The 20,928-nt window shown below is 39.1% G+C and overlaps 1 protein-coding gene across 1 annotated transcript in view; it reads left to right on the top strand.

Moving 5' to 3' along the window:
• The first annotated feature begins 8,069 nt into the window (after window positions 1-8,069).
• C8A (complement C8 alpha chain) overlaps window positions 8,070-20,928 on the top strand; it is a 63,519-nt gene continuing 50,660 nt past the window's right edge. Inside the window, exons 1-2 of the mRNA XM_001114403.4 lie at window positions 8,070-8,290; window positions 20,762-20,855. Coding sequence (XP_001114403.3) covers window positions 8,214-8,290; window positions 20,762-20,855 — 171 coding nt within the window. The 5' untranslated portion in view covers window positions 8,070-8,213. The remainder of the gene's footprint in view (window positions 8,291-20,761; window positions 20,856-20,928) is intronic.

Here is a 20,928-nt window from a genome sequence, read left to right as displayed (position 1 = left end):
GTAAAATCAAAAGCAAGCTAGTTACTTCCTAGATATAGTGGGGGTACAGGTATTGGGTAAATACAGCCATTCCAAATGGGAGAAATTGGCCAAAACTAAGTGGTTATAGGGCCCATGCAAGTCCAAAATCCAGCAGATCAGTCAAATCTTAAAGCTCTAAAAGATCTCCTTTGACTCCAGGTCTCACATCCAGGTCATGCTGATGCAAGAGGTGGGTTCCCATGGTCTTGGGCAGCTCTGCCCTTGTGACTTTGCAGGGTACAGCCTCCCTCCCAGCTGCTTTCACAGGCTGGCATTGAGTGTCTGTGGCTTTCCCGGTCAATGGTGCAAGCTGTCAGTGTATCTACCATTCTAGGGTCTGGAGGATGGTGGCCCTCTTCTCACAGCTTCACTAGGTGGTGCCCCAGTAGGACTCTGTGTTGGGGCTCTGACCACACATTTCCCTTCTGCACTGCCCTAGCAGAGGTTTTCCATGAGCACCCCATCCCTGTAGCAAACTTCTGCCTGGGCATCCAGGTGTTTCCATACATCTTCTGAAATCTAGATGGAGGTTCCCAAACCCCAGTTCTTGACTTCTGTGAACTCTGAGCCTCAATACCATGTGGAAGCTGCCAAGGTTTGGGGCTTACACTCTCTGAAGCCATGGACCGAGCTGTACATTGGCCCCTTTCAGCCACGGCTGGAGAGGCCGGCATGCAGGGCACCAAGTTCCTAGGCTGTACCCAGCATGGAGACCCTGGGCCCAGCTCACAAAACCATTTTCTCCTAGGCCTTCAGGCCTGTGGTAGGAGGGGCTGCCATGAAGACCTCTGACATGCCCCAGAGACATTTTCCCAGTTGTCTTAGGGATTAACATTCAGGTCCTCGTTACTTATGCAAATTTCTGCAGCCATCTTGAATTTCTCCCTAGAAAATGGGTTTTTCTTTTCTATCACATCATCAGGCGGCAAATTTTCTGAACTTTTATGCTCTGCTTCCTTTATAAAGGTGAATGTCTTTAACTGCTCCCAAGTCACATCTTCAATGCTTTGCTGCTTAGACATTTCTTCCACCAGATACCCTAAATCATCTTTCTCAAGTTCAAAGTTCCACAAATCCCTAGGGCAGAGGCCAATGCTGCCAGTCTCTCTGCTAAAATATGACAAGAGTCACCTTTACTCCAGTTCTCAACAAGTTCTTCATCTCCACCTTACTGTCCACATCGCTGTCAGGCTTTTTGTCAAAGCCATTCAACAAATATCTAGGAAGTTCCAAACTTTCTCACATTTTCCTGTCTTCTTCTGAGTCCTCCAAACTGTTCCAGCCTCTGCCTGTTACCCAGGTCCAAAGTCATTTCCACATTTTTGGGTATCTTTTCAGCAACACCCCACTCTGCTGGTACCAATTTACTGCATTAGTCTGTTTTCACATTACTGATAAAAACATACATGAGACTGGGAAGAAAAAGAGGTTTAATTGGACTTACAGTTCCATATGGCTGGGGAGGCCTCCAAATCATGGTGGGAGGTGAAAGGCATTTCTTACATGGAGGCAGCAAGAGAAAATGAGGAAGATGCAAAAGCAAAAACTCCTGATAAAACCATCAGATCTCACGAGACTTGTTCACTACCACGAGAACAGTATGGGAGAGACCGCCTCTATGATTCAAATTATCTTCCACCACGTCCCTCCCACCACATGTGGGAATTATGGGAGTACAATTCAAGATGAGATTTGGGTGGGGACACGGAGTCAAACCATATCAGGAGAGAAGTGAAAAGATTACAAAGAAAAACAGCATTCATTATGATTTTGCCTGGAAATGCTTGCTCATTCAGGTCAATTCAGTAAACATCAATTAGGTACTGTGTGTATATATGATATATATCTGTATGCATATACACACATATGTATTTATAAACCCAATAATCATCAGACCCACTATATAGGAGGGGTGATGAAGGCACAGTGGTGAAACAACTTGCCCAAAGTCGCAAGACTGGTTCACGGCTGTGCTGGGAGTTCAATTCAGTTATGTTTGGACTAAAAGCTGAAATCTTCTGTAACTGCATAAAACATGCACCTACTATCTGTCAGCAGTGGAAATACAAAGATGATTTAAATCATGGTCTTCGCTCTCAAAAAGCTCACAGGGAATCTGGAGAACAGAAAGTAACAGGCATCTCAGTGTGGTGCTGGGAGGGAATGGAAGGTTGAAAACTGTGGGAGAAGGCAATGTGACCAGCGACATTGTTTAGAATAGCCTGCTCATGGTGACCGCATGAAGCCAACTGACTTCTAGAGGGCTTTAGGATTGTTTTTAACATCTCTGCATGCTGCGTGCTCCCTTATTGCTTGCACCAGGGGCAGATGAAGCCAGCCTGGCTATGGAGAGCTAGTTTCACTCACTGACTCTCATGTATCTGATTCACAAAGACTCTGGGCCAGGCACAGTCTTGCCTTCCAGAAGTTCACAGAAATCACAAACAGGATGAAGGACGATCCATCAAGTCAGTGGTCTTTTAAAGCGAGTGCTATGACCTGGCACTGTGGGAACAGAGAGGGCTATGCTGCACCAAGCTGTGAGTGAAGGCACTGCAGAGAAGGAGACAACTGACCAGTGGATGAGGCCTGGAGAATTTGCTCAGGTTCAAAATTAACTCTGTTTTTATTGCAGCCAAATTCCAACACAGATTTTTCGAAGGACCACCCAGATTTGGCCAGAGCTGCTTACAATGCTGAATTGCCTCTTTGAGAAAAGGTCCTTAATTTCTACTTTAATGAGCCAGACAGTGACTCCCTGTCATCCACCCCCGAAATGCAAATACAAAGCTTCAGTATGAAGTAGGGAGCAGCAGGCACGCATTAGCCCATTCGTTGTTAAGCCTCTGATTGAGACCAATTACTAAACCAGCCCTACTTCATTTCCAGTCGAAAACCCACTGCTAATGTCTGTTGGCTGCTACCAGGGACTGATGAGGTAATCAGGAGGAAAAACAGATATAAAAGACATGTAATCTTGCAAAGGGTGAAGAAGGGAGGATAGGGAAGGCAGTGGACAGGAGATGCTCATTTGCTAATTGCAGATTTTGTACCAGATACTGTGCTGAATATTTTGTAGGCTTCTCCAGTGAGGGCACAGGATATCATCCCCCAGTATACCCACACACCCACCCACACATATACACATACATACACAGCCCCCAGAGAGATACCTGAGGCAAACCCACAAAACTGTATGTTCAGCCATTCATGTTAACCAATCAGTTAGCTGCACAGCGAAATTTTATGTCTTCTATGACCATGGTGAGATTGGCCACGTCCACGGTGAAGTTACTACTTTGAGTTGCTCTCAAAGTTTTCAACGCTTTAGATGCCATAATGATACTGGAACTTGGGTAGAAGGGGCCTTTCTACCATGTTGCCACCTGGATCTATAGTTGGAGTCATTCTATCAGCTTCTGCTGGCTGCATTGTCCTGCCAGAGGGACTCACAATCAGTCCAAGGAACCAGCACACAGATTTCTCACATCCTCCCTCCAATAGTCTCTTAGCCAGATCCCTCCTTTCTTCCACTTTCTCCTTTCTTGGTACTTAAATGAAAGCTCTCATGCATATGAATGGGGAAAAATAGATTGTGAGAAGGGGGAGCATTGTTTGAAAAAGCAGCAACAGCTGCTCAAAATGCCCAGTTGTGAATAGATTTCTTCATTTAGTGTTTACATACTTTCATTTTAGATATTTAAATATCTTTAGATTAAATATCCTAATTTGGTGCTTGATCCTATCCTGTTAGATAGGTATTGTTTTATCCATTTTACAGACGAAGAAACTAAGGCTAGGAGGCAATAACTGGTTAGTGGCACTTTCTGATCTAAGGCTGTGTTTTTTCCACTCCAGCACATTGCCTCCATTTGCACTAGATTTGCAGAATTTAGATCTCCTATTTGGATTGGGCAAACGCAGGGCCAGCATGGGGGAATGTGGCACAGAGCTTCTAAAAGCTTTGCAGAGAGCACAGATCTGGATGTCACCCTGTGGGAGCAGTCTGAGCCAACACAGGACATGTTCCTTTCTGAGGTCATAACTCACAGGCTGGCTTAGATGGTGAAAAGTGTTTCCCTAAGACAGGCAATGTGTTTTCAAAATGAATTGCAATCTCCATGTCTGTTCTGCTTGGTATTTTATAACTATCTATCTTTGATAACAAAATGCTACAATTAAGGTGGAATCCACATATGCAAACCTAACAATTTTTTGGCATTTCCCATTCATCTTAGAACATTTGGGCTGAAAGCAGATAGATGCCCTTCCCCCGTCCCAGTGCATGCATGCACACATGCGCGCGCGCACACACACACACTCACTCACAGAGACACTGAATACTCCCATTTCTTATTAGCTTTTCTCCTTTGATTTCATCTCGTGATGATTTTGCTTTCTTTGTCCTCTAGAAATTATATTCATTCTCTGCTAAAGCATAATAGATCATTAGACTTGGAGCTAGAAGATCCAGGCCTTAGTCCTGATATACCACTTAGTTGTTGCACCAGACCAAAAAGAGCTGAAGTTTTGCATTTGGACGGATTATAAATCCATGACTCCAAGACTCACCTGCTGTGTGATTGCAGGCAAATTGCTTAACCACCCTGAATTTCAATATCCTCATTTTCAAAACTGCATTAGTATTACTGGCCTTGCGTGATTGCTGTGAAGATTAAATAGACGTATAAGGTGGTAGGCACTGGGCCTGGGATTTCAAACATCTTAGTTTCATTTTCCCCCTCAATCACTCTCTCTCTGACTCTCAAGATTCTCTTCAGGATAATGATATTTATATATTTATTTATTTATTTATTTATTTTTGAAATATGGTCTGGCTCTGTCACACAGGCAGGAGTGCAGTGGCGTGGTCTTGGCTCACAAGATCTGATGATCCTGCCACTTCTGCCTCCCAAGTATCTGGGACTACAAATGCACATCACCATGCCTGGTTAACTTTTGTATTTTTTGTGGAGATGGGGTTTCACCATGTTGCCCAGGATAGGTTAATGATTTTTATCTCACAAGATTATTTTGAGAATTAAATGAGAAAATATACCTGAAAATATTCTGAAATAGTAATCTATTTTAAATTGCTTATTTGCTTATTCACTCAACAACTATTTCCGATTAAAGATTTTATTGTTAAGTGATATGGATGATTATAAAGAAGAATCAGACATGAAACTTACACTAAAGAAATGTACGTTCTCCAGTTACACCCTGCTCCCCTAGAAGAATATGGAACAAAAATTAGAAGTGCTGCTAGCACATTTATGAGGTTGAGCTTCCAAGGAGATACCTTTTAAATGGAGCCACCAGCAAAAGATCCATGATGGATCTGACATTTGAGAAGATGCTTGGCAGAAAGGGAGGAGATGATGGACGAAGGTAGTTCAGGTGGAAGGCCCAGTGTGAGCAAAGCCACAGCAGCAGCAAAGCATGAGGAAGGTGAGGGGAACCTAGACTATGCTGTAGGGGACCATTGCAGAGTTGTGGTTGATAAGGCTGCAAAAATGGGCTGGGACTCATTTATGAAGGAATTTGGACTTTTACTCTTATGGACAATGGGGGAGCCACTGCAGCTTTCTGAGCAGGACAGCGATGTTGTCAGGGACTGTTTTCTTGTTGATGAATCTAGCAGTGCTAGAGAGGGAGGGTTGAAGTGAGAGAGAACTCATAACCCACTAGAAGTGGGTTATGAGAATTACAGAGAGATGAGGCCCTGATATGGATCAAAGACAGTGAGGATGAAGGAGAGAAGGTTGGCGGGAAAATATTACAGAGGAATATGGTGGGATGTAAGGGACCGTGTTGGGGATGGGGTGGGAGAGGTGATAAAGGTTAAGAAGGAGTCCCAAAGCCATTGAGGGCTTAGGTAGGGAGAAAAGGCATCAGAGACATTTCAAGAAGGAGCCGCTTTAGGAAGGAAGACCCGATGGCTTGTATTTCAGGAATCAGAGGAAGGCAGACAAGCTTTTCCATGGGGCAGTGTTTCCCAGCCTAGGTACTATTGATATATTGGGCCAGACAATTTTTTGTTGTGGGGGCCTGTCCTGGGCATTGTAGGACGTGTGGCAGCATCCCTGGCCTTTATCCACTAGGTGCCAGTAGCACAACCCCCCAGGTTGTGATAACATAAATATCTTTGAACATTGTCAAATATCCCCTGAGGGCAAAATCACCCCTAGTGGAGAACATTGTTGTAGGGGAAGTCTTCTCCTCATGAGAAAAGCTGTAGGAGGAGTCGGGGAACCTGAGCTACACTTCCCAGGGGACTCTGTGGATCTGCGTCAGGAATTTTGACTATGGATGAGAAAGGACGGGAAGTTGGTAGAAAGAGGTGGCTGCCAGATGTGTCATCATGAGCTGGCCCCAGGGTGCCCAGATAGAACACCCCCCATTGTCTTTCATATCTTCAGTGAAAGCGTAATGAAATGCTAGTCATGCTGGAATATTGTGGAGCAAAAAGAAAGTGTGATTTTCAAAGTAGGGTAGAACTGAGGCCAAGAGGACCCAGGAGTCCAAATGAAAAGAGGTAGGAGAAAGAGAGACACAGAAATCATAAGCTCCAGGGACTCGCCAGGACCCAGAATCCACATTTACTTCTGTCAAGTTTACCAAAATCTCTGAGAAAAGGGAGATGATAACAATTTGGTGCCTTTAAAAAAATCTCCGCGTTTAAATCAGAAACACATTTTCTTAAGCATACTAGTCATTCATTAAAATTTCTCCTAACTTTGAGATCAGTAATGATACTACTGGACAGTCCTGCTAATGAGAGAATCTAAATATTCCCAAGGATATTGAGATAGCTGTACAACTTTCGGCAAGTTGTTACTTTCTCTGGGCCTCCATTTCTTCGTCTTCATTAATTCCATCTAAATGGAATTAATAATTTCTATCTCATATCCCTGCTATGAAAATTAAATAAGACATATGAAATGCCTGCCACATAGTAGGCTTTCAATTATTGTCTGTGTATCTATCCATCATCTATTTACCTACCTATCTATCCATCCATCTTTATTAATTTTTTTTATTGTTTGTTTTTTGTTTTCAAAATGTCAGACTTGGCAGTTTTATTTTTTAATTTTTTTATTATTATATTTTAAGTTCTAGGGTACATGTGCACAATGTGCAGGTTTGTTACATATGTATACATGTGCCATGTTGCTGTGCTGCACCAATTAACTCGTCATTTACATTAAGTATATCTCCTAATGCTATCCCTCTCCACCCTCCCCACAATAGGACCCGGTGTGTGATATTCCCCTTCCTGTGTCCAAGTGATCTCATTGTTCAATTCCCACCTATGAGTGAGAACATGTGGTGTTTGATTTTCTGTTCTTGCGATAGTTTGCTGCGAATGATGGTTTCCAGCTGCATCCATGTCCCTACAAAGGACACCCCAACTCTTAATTTAATTTAATTTATGTCTTGGAGAGTAAGAAATTATATGCAGGTATGGTACCATTAGCCCAGTTGTGTGGTTCTATTGACATTTGACATTATAATTCTAGAGAGTGCTTCTGGAGATGTCTATTTAAGACATCTGGCCCCCTCAAGAAACAGATATGCTGGATCTTGATGATAGCCAGTGTCTGTATGAAAAGTGGAAAGTCCATTGAATTACACATATATTTCAGGATTTAGATGTTTGGCAATATATAGTAGAACTTTCATGTAACTGTTGGCATTTCCTACATTTTTCTGAGTGCTTTATGTCTGAGTTGATATGACAATATTAGCCTTGTTTCAGTCTTGTGAAATAGATTGATCTGACCTCAGAAGTTCCAAGAGATACCGGAAAAGACCAGGAATTCTAGAACTGCATCGTGGTTTGGTTTTTGTCTCTGTTTGAAAATAAGACCTCTTTGCTAAGCTGTTGTTGGTTAAATATCTTCTTTTCCTTAACCACATGGATATTGTTTTTCAAAAGGTCTAAAGGGCAGTGACCTTTGGTGTCTGGAACATTTTTAGAGTATTTAGGTAATCAATACTCTGGTTACTATTTAACCACATTTGAAAGAGAATCAATTGAGTTCTGTGCGAATTTGTGTGTATCTGGGTGAGTTTCTAACATCAGATAGATCTTACAGGTCCCAGCCTGTAGACATCTTTTACTCCAATTTCCTGAATAGATAGTTTTATTCCTTCAAGGTAATATAGCGTGGTGGCTTCTGGCTGAGATGTTTGCTGTTGTTTTCTTCATCTTGTCTTTGATGACTTGTCAGCCTGGGGTAACTGCACAGGAGAAGGTGAACCAGTAAGTGGGCCATATGTCTCTGCAAAACTTGCACATAGGAATCGCCTGCTGGGGAACTAAGACACTTTTATGTTTGCAGCAGAGGCTGTGTTGGAATGGAAAATAACCTCTTTTCATGTTATTGCTACTCCCGTGGAGGAGGATGGGACAGTGAAAAGACCGTGCTAAATTGGCCTACGTGTAAATCACAGCTCTAATGCTTAGAAGCTGAGTAATTCAGGGTAAATCATTTAATCTGTTTGATCCTTAGTTTCCCTAGCTGTAAAATGAGAATAATAATACCTCTTCTATAAGAGTTAGTGTAGATAAAATAAGATCCTGAATATAAAATGTACTCAGCTTATAGTAGACACTTAATAAATGATAGTTCTCCTGAGTGGTGCTAAACAGTTAACTTAACCCCTACTTTCTTATCTGTAAAAGAGCATCATAAGAGTACCTGTCTCATAGTTTTGGGGGAGGATAAAATTAGATAATGTGTTCAAAATCACTTTGGGGGAGGCAAAGGACTATAGAGATGCTGGGTCATTTAATTCTAAAACTGACTTTATCTTTTGCTATGGGATAATAGAGGGAGGTGATATAGTTTCATATGTACATTGCATTTTACCCATTCTATTTTCTTGAGATTTCCAACCTAGCTTCATGAGTTTTTTTTTTTTTTTTTTTTTGTATCTTAATATTAAGTATTTTGTGGAGCCTAAGCAGTCCTTTATTTCACCTTTGGGATAGCTTTAAAGCAATCCCTTTCTCCCAAACATTAAAGACGTTAAATAGAATTATTTAATTATAATTCTTGATAGATGATGCAATTTTGAATCATTAGTGCTTTTAAATGCTAGAGCAAGTGAGAGTTCCTTTAAGTAACAGTTCAGAAGGGAGGAAAGCATTTTTAAAAGCAGTTAATCTGTAACTTGTATTTAAAGGAAATACAATTTTGAAATCAGAAAATTCATCTCTAATAATTAGAAGATAAAGCAAGAGAACTGTGGTAAAGGAAATCTCCGCCGAGATATTCTTAATTATAAAAGCTTATCATTGTAATCCTTTTTGAAAATGAACAAAGAGTCTTGATGTTTGATGAACTTATCAAACAAGACAGACCAGTGAAGAGGCAAATTTCAAGTCAAGGCAAAATAGAACCAATTAAATACTTTACAAAGTGCTGAAGAAGGAAATCATGAGGTCTTTGTATCTAATACCAGTGTGTCTGACACTGACTTTGAAAGTGAAAAGCTACATGGTGAAAAGATTTTATTAGGTTCAAATTCTGGCACTGACATTTACTAGCTGTCTGATCTCAGGCAAGTTATTTAATTTTTCCAAGCTTCATTTTCCTTACCTGTAAAATGGGAGGAAAGAAAGAACAAAAATTAAATGCATGAAAGTACTTAGATCAATACCTATTACCTATTACCTAGCAAGTGTTCAGTGAAAGCTGTTACCAGTGCTTTGTGTGATTGTTATTGTTATTTTTTGGTATTTTCATTCTCTTGATGGTTGACAATAATCAGACAGAACAAATTTATAATATACCAGTTGGCATGGATCTTTCTGATCAGTCAGAGATTTTAAACTTTATTTTTAAGTAATAGCACTCTTTTCCCCTGCAAAATAAAATTTCACATGAACTCTAACATTGAAAACAGATAATATATAGATTTACATTTTAATGGCACACATTTATTTTATAAGTCCATGTTTAACGTTTGCTCATTATAAAATCTTAATTAAAAGTATGTTATTTGAAAAAAAAATTTTAAAACAATGGTGATGGAAGGAAGTTATAATCTTCAGCCTCAAAATCAGTGGATCTCTATTACATGTTTTATACAAATAACACCTTTCCAGTATGTATGCTGCTTAGAAGTTTTCAAGTTTTTAATTTGCCTGGAAGTTTTAATTGCAATTCTTTTAATGTATTGGGATTTGGTTTTTACTAAGAGTGTGGCCAACCTTAGTGAATATTCCATACGCTCAAAAAAGTGCATTATTCTGTTGTTCAGTGTAGTTCCAAGTCAATTAAGTCAAGCTGATTGTTAATGTCACTCAAGTTTTCATCTTGTTCTATTGATTACTGAGAAAAGAATCTTGCAATCTCCAACTGTATTTGTGGATTTGCCTACTTACAGTTCTATCAGTTTTAGCTCCATGTATTTTAAAGCTATGTTATTAAATACACACACACACATATCTAGAATTATTCTGACTGCTTGATAATTTACTCCCTTATTATCATGAAAGGCTTCCATTACCCCAAGGACAATGGTCCTTGTTCTACAACCTATTTCATTTATCATTAATACATATAGTTATCCTTGCTTTCTTATGATCTGTATGTGCATGGCAAATCTTTTTCTATTATTTTATTTTAACTTATATGACTATATTTAAAAATATAATTCATGTGAACATACATAGATGAGGCTTTCTTTAGCTAGTCTCACAACCTCTGTCTTTTAATTATAGTAATTAGACCATTTACATCAAATATAATTATTGATAAACTTGGGCTTGAGTTCACCATTTTACTATTTGTTTTCTATTTGTCCCATGTCTTCTTTGTTTCTATTTTCTTCTTTTTTGGGCCATCTTTTAGATTTATATTTTTCTAATTCCAAGGTGATATGGTTTTGTGGGTTTATAGTTTTCATCAAATTTGAAAATTTTTGCAATGATTCATTCATACATGTTTTCTGCCCCATACATTCTCATCTCTCTTTCTGATAGTCCAATTACAGAGATGCTAGCCTGCTGGATAAAGTCCCTCAGGTCACTGATGCTCTTGCTTTTTTTTGTTGTTGGCGGTTTATTTTCTGTTTCATTTTGGTTTCTATAACTACATATGTATTAATTTTTTGTTCTGCAATGTTTAATCTGCTGTTGAGCCTATCCAGTGAATTTTAAATTTGAGTTAATATAATTTTCAGTTTTAAATGTCTCATTTGGTATCTTTTAATATCTTCTGCTACCCTTCTCATTAGCTTCTTAATTCTCCTCAAATAATAGAGCATATTTACAATAACTCTTTCAAAGTTCTTGTATGCTAGTTCCATTATTTCTATTTTGTTGGTCTTTAGAATTAGGAAGGATTTAGTATCTAGCTTAATCCACTCATGTTACAGAGCAAGAAACTGAACCCTAGAGAAAGAAGAGGAGTATTCAATAACAAGATAACTCTGATAGGCATTTACGAATACTGGCCAATTTAACCCTTATTACATTCTTCTAAGAGTGTTGTTTTTATTATCCATCAGTTGAAGGCCAACATTTTCAACCCAACTTTTCCATTGATGAAAAGCAGAATTCCTTAGGGGAATTTTAAAAACGTGACTGAGGATCCCAAACACAGAGGACAACTATCTAAGCATCTAAAGCTGTTTCTTTTTGTTAAGTGGGCCTATAGGCAGTTGACCCTAAAGAAGTTTCAATCATGATGTCCCTTTTTATTTTATTGCTTTTGTGGACATCAGAGTATATTTACCAAAGCATCTTTGGCCAAGGCCATGTGAATATTTTTAATAGTAGTCCAGACGACTGAAAATTGATGTGTATTCAGGAAACATGAATTTTTAATTAATAAAAACAATTGGAGTAGTGGATGTGACTGAAAAGTGAATCATGTAATATGGAGACTTTTATTTAGGGTAACTAATCTTTAGCAATACTTCAGGTGGCATTGGGTCTGGTCTATAAAGTATAATCAATCTGGCATTAAGTCCTGGCATCACCACGTAGTGGCTATGGAACTTGGGCCAGTTGCTTAAACTTCCTAGGCTTCATTTTTTTTTTTTTCATCTATGAAATGGAGCTAATACATATTTCATAGAGTTTTTGTCAGGACTTGAGTAAGTTTATGTAAAGTACTTATAACAGAACCTGGTACATGGTAAGCCTTTAGAAAATTATTTTTATTACCCTGTTTCTCTTTTGTCAGAAATCCTTCAGAATACATCTTGGAATGCTTAAAAAATGCATAGGCTTTGGAATCTTTGTTGGTTTGAATTCTGGCCTTGCCACTTTCTACCTACAGAACCTTAAGCCAGTTATTTCAACTTCTTATGAATCGTTTTACTCATCTATAAAATGGAAATAGTACTTCCTACCCCCACAGGGTTCTTGTGAAATGTTAATGAATAACTTAAGATTATATGAGATAATATATTCGAGATACTGTGCTCAGCACTAGGGTACAATGGTGAGCAATACAGTCATGATTTCAGTCTTCTAGAGCTTGCAGTCTAGGAGTAGGAATAAAGTGTTAGAAGCTCTACGTATATGGCACTATGTTAGCATAGGACAGGCAGGCTAAGGAAAGCTATCTGGAGAGAATGAACTGAAGTGGAAAGGTTCAGCCAGATGAATGAGATATGATTAGCATTCTGTGGAGGAAATAGCGTTCTGCAAATACTGCAGGAGAGCCCAGTACATGCTTGGAACTTAAAGTTCTGTATGGAATTCTATGTGCATCTAGCACACAGTGGATACTTTTTTGGATTTATTTTTTCATTCATTCAATAAATAAATATTACAGGTATGCTAGGTGTTAGGTAATAAACTGAACAGATAATGTTTCAACACTCATGGAATTTATAGCGTAGCGATGGACTCAATAAATATGTAACCAAAAATATTATCTTAAAAATTGTGGGCGTGGTGGCTCACACCTGTAATCCTAGCACTTTGGGAGGACGAGGCAGGCGGATCACTTGAGCTCAGGGGTTCGAGACCATCCTGACCAATACGGTGAAACCCGGTCTCTACTAAAAATACAAAAAATTAGCTGGGCATGGTGGTACATGCCTGTAGTCTCAGCTACTTGAGACACTGAGGCATGAGAATCGCTTGAAACTGGGAGCTGGAGGCTGCAGTGAGCCAAGATTGTGCCACTGCACTCTGATGTAAGCAACAGAGCAAGACTCTGTCTCAAAAGAAAAAAAAAATTTTTCTTTTACATTGTGATAAATACTGCGAAGGAAATAAATGGGCCCTTTGTTAGAGGATATCAGAGCAATCTAAAGACAGGCTGATTGAGGGAATTTTCTGTGGAGGTGGCATTTAAACTGAGATGTGAAGGGCGGTAGGGAGAAGCTAGGTAAAGAGCAGGGTAAAGCGGAGGGATCACCTGTGCTAAGACTCTGTGATTGGAAGTGGCTTGTCATGTTTGAGGACTGAAGAATGAGAGTAGCATGAAAGCAGAGAAATGCCTTAAGAAGAAGTCAAAAAATTGGATGGAGGCCAGATCCCAGAGGACCTTAGGCACCACAATGAGAAATTTGGATTTGAGTCTATGTGTAGTAAAACACACACACAAAACAAAAATCACTGAGAGTCTTATAAAGGAAGGATATTATCTTATTTCTCATTTGAAAAAATTATCTTCATTGCTGTGCAGAGAATGGATTGGAGAAAGGTAAAGTAGAAGAAGGTCTTGGCCCACAGGAAGGCATAACAAGGAACTGCTTAAAAGAGAAAATGAATAGTTTAGATGTGGAACCATTAAGTTTGCCATGTCTAAGAGGCATTTGATAGACATATCAAATGGAGAAGTTGGATAAACAAAACAGGATTACAGAGGACTAGTCTAAGTTGAAGGCCTAAATGTAGAAACATTTGCACAGATCGTGTATGAAGCCAAGGACATGGATCTTACCTTCTTAAGGGTGAGAAAAGCAGAAAGAGAAAAAGAAGAAAGACCAGACTGCACCTTGAAGAATTCCAGTTTTTGGAGGAGAACTGGCCAGAGGTAGGAAGAGAGTGAGGAGGAATTATGCTGAAGAAGTCCAAGAGATGAAAGTTCTCATGAAGAAAAAAGTGGTTAACAGACTGTGTGTTAGTCAGTTTTGTGTTGTTATAAAGGAATACCTGAAGCTGTGTAGTTTATAAAGGAAAGAGGTCTATTTGGCTCATGGTTGTGCAAGCTGTACAAGAAGCATGGTGCCAGCATCTGCTTGGCTTCTGGTGAGAGCTTTTCCTTTTTTAATTGACATATACATGCTTATTTTGTTTTATTGAGCACCCAATATATGCCGGGCATTGTTCTGGGCCCTGGGGATATAAATGAGAAAGACAAAGTCCTTGCTCTTAGCTCTCATGAAGCTTCTGTTCTAGAAAAGTGTATGCAAATATTTTATATACTTTAAGTTCTATAAAGAAAATAGGAACATCCTGGTGAGGACTTTTGTGCTGCGTCAAAACATGGCAGAGAAGGTAAAAAAGGAAGTGGGCACATTTGAAGGGGACCAAACAGGAGGAGGAACCTTGCTTTATAACAACTAATTTCCATGGGAACCAGCGAGAATGAGTCTGTCTAGCCAGGAGAACCCACTCACTACTGCAAAAGCAGCACTAAGCCTTTCCTGAGGGATCTGTCTCAGGACCCAAACACCTCCCACCAGGCCCAACACTGCCACATCGGGAATCAAGTTTCAATATGAGTTTTGTTTTTTCCCCCCTACTTATTACACTCATGCAGTCAACATGAGTGGGGACAAATAAACCATAGCAGAGGGCAAGTAAAACAAAACCAGACAACTTTCTACTGGACTTAGCAACATGGAGGTTGCTGAAGACTGAGCGCTTTCAAAGTTAAATCTAAAATACCTCTGTTGTATGATGGAATCTCCATGTAACTGGATGGGACTGGCTCAAGATTATATGATTAGTGATAATCAGATTTTAATACAAGCTGAGCCAATGTATTAGGACAACACCCTGGTAATCATCAGGGTTGGGCTTTCTGACCTTCTAGCCTAGGATTGGTAGCTAATTAATTATTTTCTTTTCTAAGTTGCTGAAGTGGCCACATTCTGGGTCAAGTATTTAACTTGCACGTTGCTTATTCAACTCTAGGTTTTAGACCCTTTGCGCAATAAGCTGCTCTATTTTAAAAGGCAGATGGGAAGCATGTCACTTGTCCACAGCCCTATCCGAGTACATTCAATACATTTTTGATGAAGACGGAGAGGTTTGATGAGCATGTGTGAGGTTGACAAGGTTAGAGTGACGCTAACATGTATGCCAGGCTTGTGCTTGAGATTTTACATACATGATCTCACCCCATATTCAAAATAGTCTTGCAAACAATTTTCCCTGTTTTATAGCTATAAGAAAATTGAAATTCAGTAAGTAGCAGAAATCAGATTCAAATGCATATTTGCTGAACTCTAAACCTCTTTCTTTTACATCAGTGTTTCAACTGTGTTACATAGTCTTACAGATGATGCATAAAAAAAGAAATGGCCTGTGTTTCCTCACAAAATTTGGGAAATGCCAGGGTAAGCAAATTAAAATGCAGAAACTCTCTGAGCCTTTAATATGTTATTGGGCATTTTAAATATCCAAGAATGGTATGGTGTATGCAGTTCATCCAAATGTATTTGACCATGGAACTTTTCTCCTCTTCCTCCCCGACCCCTGTGCATATCTCAGGAACTGTACTCTGCAGGGTACTCTTTGAGAAATGCTGCAATAGCACCATATAGAATTGTGCTCATTCCACAGATTAAAAAACTTAAAGTCAATTAAAGCAGCTTTCTCATAGTAGCCCAGCAGGTGAGAGGCAAACTGAAGATGAGAAGCAAAGACTCCTAAGTCCCTGTGCTCCATATTAAATGTCTTACTGATTGAGTAGAATTTTGCCAGCTGAGAGATGCCTTAAAAATATTTTCCAAGATTTATTAGGCCACAGAATTATGAATGGCTCCTTAAGTAATTAAACAATTTATACAGTTCTTTTGGAAAGCCATTTGGCAATATGTGCCATAAGTTCTAAAATCCCTTCAATGCAGTCATCCCACTCTACAGGATATATCTTCAACAAATAACTTGAATACTGAAAAACTGGGGACTCAATAATCCAATTGTTTAATGTAAGGGGAGTGGAACAATGTGTATTACCATAAATAGTTTAGGTTTCTGCTCTATTATTAAGTGGAAGAATCAGGATATAAAATGTAATACTCAGTATGACCTCAATGTGTTATGAAAATAAACAGAAGAAAATATAACTAAATATTCATGATAGTAAAATTTGGGACAATTCTTTTCATTTATAATCTTTCCCATGTTCTCTGTAATGAGAATGTATTACTTTTATAATGATCAAAAAATGAACTACATTGAAAAAATTATTGGAATAATAAAATGTTGGTCACATTGGTATTGGCTAAAAGGTTGGAGCCCTGTAACAACTTTAATGAATGGTCCTGGTGTACTTTCTGTACTCTGGCCTCCGTGATAGCATTAGCATGTATGCCTCCGTCTAGACATCATGTCACAAGGCTTTTGAAACTACAGCAATACACCACTGCTCTGTCTAGGCTTTTGCTTCCATCCATTAGTACTGTTTCCCTCCGGTTTGACACATAATGCAGTCTCTATGGGCTTACAGTGACATTATCTTGACAATTCTGTAGTGAGATGCAGAAATAATGCTGGAGTCCTTTCCTGTTCCCAAACCTTCTCCCTATACCTTCTCTCTCTCCTTCCGATTATCCATGTTCCCACACTTCAAACTTTTATTATTAGAACAGTCTATTAGAAAAATGACGTGTGTAACAAACCCTGAGCCATTTGAATGTCGAGATACCAGGATCTAATTTAATTTAGATTATAAGAATCAGGTTCAAATAAATGTCTCAACAGTGTCACTGTCTATATCCCAGAAATTGGTTTTATTCTTTCTCTTCCCTCCCTATCTCAGTCCCTTCTCTCCCTCCTTCCCTTCCTTCCTTCTTTCCTTCCTTCCTTCCTTCCTTCCTTTTTTCCCTCCCTCTTTCCCTTCCTTCTTTTTTTCCTTTTGTAAATATTTACTGAGCACTTTCCGTGGCCCTGGCCCATGACAGGTGCTGGGAACTCTGTAGCAAATATAGACAGTTTCTGCATTCATAGAGCCTAGAATCTGGTAGAGAAAAAATAAATTTTACAAATATTACAAGTTTGATAATTAAATATTGAGAAAATGTGCAGAGATTGACCAAATCATATGAAGGAGGTTTTCAACCAGTCTGGATATCAGGAAATATTTCCCTAAGGAATTGATGTTTATGATGAGAATGAAAGATACATAGGAATTAACCAAAGTAAAGAGGTAGATAATCGGATTCATTCAGGGTTGGGATTTACAGTTAGGTGTGATCGAGGGAACAGTGGGGTCTAGGTGTTTAGAATATAGGTAAGATTTTAAAGTGATGAATCATGGAATCAAAACTGGTTATAAAGGTAAATAAAGATAAGAGGAGTTCTTATTGAAAGGGAGGAAGCTTAGATGTCGAGATAATGGAGATCCCAATGAGGTTCAAGAAGAAGCGCAGTGGGAATCCCCTTAAGCCTGTAAGATAGAAAGACAAGAGGCTGTGGAGCCCCCAAGTAACTATTCACAGGTGATTCATGAATGAATGGCTTGGAGGAGAAGTTGTTTTAGAGAGTGAGAAGGTTCAGAAGAGAAGATTATTACAGATGAGGAAGAGGAGCAACCGAGCAACCAGAGAGTTGGATGACTCATTTGTAGGGGTGATGAGTCTCCCAGCATGAGGACAGGAATTGATGTAGGGGGAAGATTGTGAGCGGGGCAATGACGTTTTCTTTGAAGGGATGGGAGGGCTTCTGCCTGCTAGCACCGTGTTACAGATTAGAGCTTCTCAAAGTGTGTTCTGCAGACCCCAGGAAGTCCCCAATATCTTCTCAGGGGACCTGTAAGTTCAAAACAGTTCTCATAATAATGGTAAGACATTATTTTACCCTTTTACTGTGTTTACGGTTGCACCGATGGTACAGAGGCACCAATGGATAAAACTGCTAGGGCCTTGGTCAAAATCAAGGCAGTGGCACTAAACTCACAGGAAAGAACACACAAACAAACAAAACTCCTAAGTTTTAAGTTTTACTTAAGAAAGTCCTTCTAGAAGCAGTAAGAATTGTTAATTTAATTAAACCTCAATCCTTGAATAGATGTGACTTAAGTATTCTATGTAACAAAATGGGAAGAATGCATAGAGAAATCACTGAGTATGTACTGAGTGTGATGATTGTCTTGAGGAAAAGCAATTATTTGAGCTGTAAGTTAAGGTAACCACTTGTCTTACTACTTGGACTACTGTAACAAATTACTATAGACTAGATGTTTAAGCAGCAAGCATTTATTCTTCACAGTTCTGGAGACTGGGAAGTCCAAGATCAAGGCGCTGGCAGATTCAGTGTCTGGTGAGGGCGTACTTTTTTGGTTAACGGGTAATCATCTTCTAGCTGTGTCCTCACGTGGTGGAAGGGATGTGGGAGGTCCCTGTGATCTCTTTAATGAGGGCACTAATTCCATTCATGAGGGCTTCACCCTGATGACCTAGTCACCTCCCAAAAGTCCCACCTCCTAATACCATCAGATTGGGGATTAGGTTTCAACATATAAATTTTTGGGGGACATAAACATCAGTCAATAAGACCACTTTTTTTCCTGGAACACCATTTTTTCTTGATGAAAAAACTGCCAAACTATGGTTATTTGGGCTTAGATATTTGCCATGCATTGTATAAAAAAATGCAGAGACCCTATCATTTCAAGGAAAACAAATAACATTACCTGTTACTAATAACAAGATTGGAGTTTCTATGAGAAAATTAAAATTTTGGAAACATATCCACTACCATGAACTTGACGAGATCACTGGTGATATTAACAAGTTTGATGTTTAGATATTATACAGTGAAATGTATTAATATTTGTAAGGCACATACTCAGTGAACCATGATTTTCCAAATTTCGAATGCCTGATGTTATAAAAATTGTATGTGGGCACAAGATCCATTCAAAGTGTAGAGACCAATGGATTTTAATGTGACAGAGAACAAAAAATTCACTGATATGCTTTCAGGTTCCACATGCCACTAACATGTAAGAAATTGCCTCTTGTCAAGTTTTCATTTAATACCAAAAGAGAGCATCCACAGTTATTGGAAAAGGCTGTTAAAACACTCCTCCCCTTTTCAACTACATAACCATGTGAGGCTGAGTTTTCTTCATAGATTTCAGCCAAATCAATATATAGCAACAGATTGGATGAAGAAGCAGAAATAAGATTCTAGCTACTTTCTTCTAAACCAGACATTAAAGGGATTTGAAAAAATGTACATTTATGGTAACATGTAATAGGTTTGTTATTGTAATTTTAAATAAGTTAATAAACAAGTATTTTTTAAATTTCTCAGTTTTAATTTTGAATTCTGTGAATATTGGTAGATCTAGCCCACTTACCAGCTCTTTGAGGTCTTTAGTAATTTGCAGAAATGCAAAGGTATCCTGAGACCAAAAGTTGGAGAACCAGAGTTAAAGATAGACAAAATTTTCTGAACTATTCCATGGCTCCTTGTGTGGAGTTTCAACTTAGGTGTCATTATTCATCAAATTCATTACATAATTAGCATGAGATTTGAAACACTTTCTGTTCCTACACGAGGGTAATAATCATGCCATTCTTCACAGCGGTGGCTGCCTGGCTCTCAGAGGCTGTGGTAATTCTAGTGTTAACAGAAGATGTTCCCACTTTCCCCGTGGGCCAACCTGGCCTTGAAGTTGTAGCAGTGATGCTATGGGAAGAGGCTAATGTGGAAGCCAGGCAAGCTTGTGGCTTGTCCCCCTTTCCCTGAGTAGGCTTTTTAATTGGTGAGGGGGAAGCATGGGGTAAGAGAAGGATCGTGGGCTTGGAGATACACTCTCTCACGTCTGTTGGCTGATTCATAAAATGAGGCAGTAGCATGATGAGGAGCAGGTAACGGGCTTTGCCATCAAACCAACCAGTTCCATTTTTGCCTCTGTCGTTCCTGGGCTATGACTTCAGGGCTATTTAGCTTTTAGGAATCCCAGCTTTCTTACACTGTACATAAAATAGATCTAATAATATGTATCTCCAAGGATTGTTATAGGGATTAAATGAGATAATCCACACAATGTCCCAGCATGTAATAATGAAAGTTATCTTGTAGTAAACCTTTCATAAGCATTTCAATACACTTTCAATAACCCTTTTAGGTAATGTTATTTTTAGCGTAGTTTTACAGAGGGGAAAGCTGTAGTTCAGAGATATTAAGTAATTTACTCAAGTTTTCAAAGTCAGCAAGTGGTGGTTAAGATTCAAACCCAATCCTCTTACTCCAGACTCCACATTCTTAACCACTGAGCTTTCTGCTACTTTGGCTCTTCAAAAATTGTTAGCCCTCTTTAATATTCTTCTCTCTAAAATTATAATAATTTGATGCATGGGGGACTGATATGGTATTAAAGGGATAATTTATATAAACCCTCTGGCACCATACACTCTCTCACTTCTGTTGGCATTTCTACATAAAGTAGGAGTACAATAAATGTTCGTTCCTCATTTCTTTCAAACCGTGTTTTACTGGAAGGAAAATGTGCACAGCTTTCTCATTTGCTTAAATTTTGCATCTCAAAATTGATGCAGGGATCTTTCCTTTCTTTAGGAGAGTAAGACGGGCAGCCACACCCGCAGCAGTTACCTGCCAGCTGAGCAACTGGTCAGAGTGGACGGATTGCTTTCCATGCCAGGACAAAAGGGTAACCGGTTTTGGGGCATTTCATATTTGATGTGTGTATTAGGCATTCAAATGGAGATTAAGCAGATCATTAT

The sequence above is a fragment of the Macaca mulatta genome, chromosome 1 (genome assembly GCF_049350105.2).
Source record: "Macaca mulatta isolate MMU2019108-1 chromosome 1, T2T-MMU8v2.0, whole genome shotgun sequence".
Classification (NCBI taxonomy): domain Eukaryota; kingdom Metazoa; phylum Chordata; class Mammalia; order Primates; family Cercopithecidae; genus Macaca; species Macaca mulatta.
Note: the sequence above shows the minus strand (reverse complement) of the source record. Positions and strands in the feature narration are given on the sequence as shown.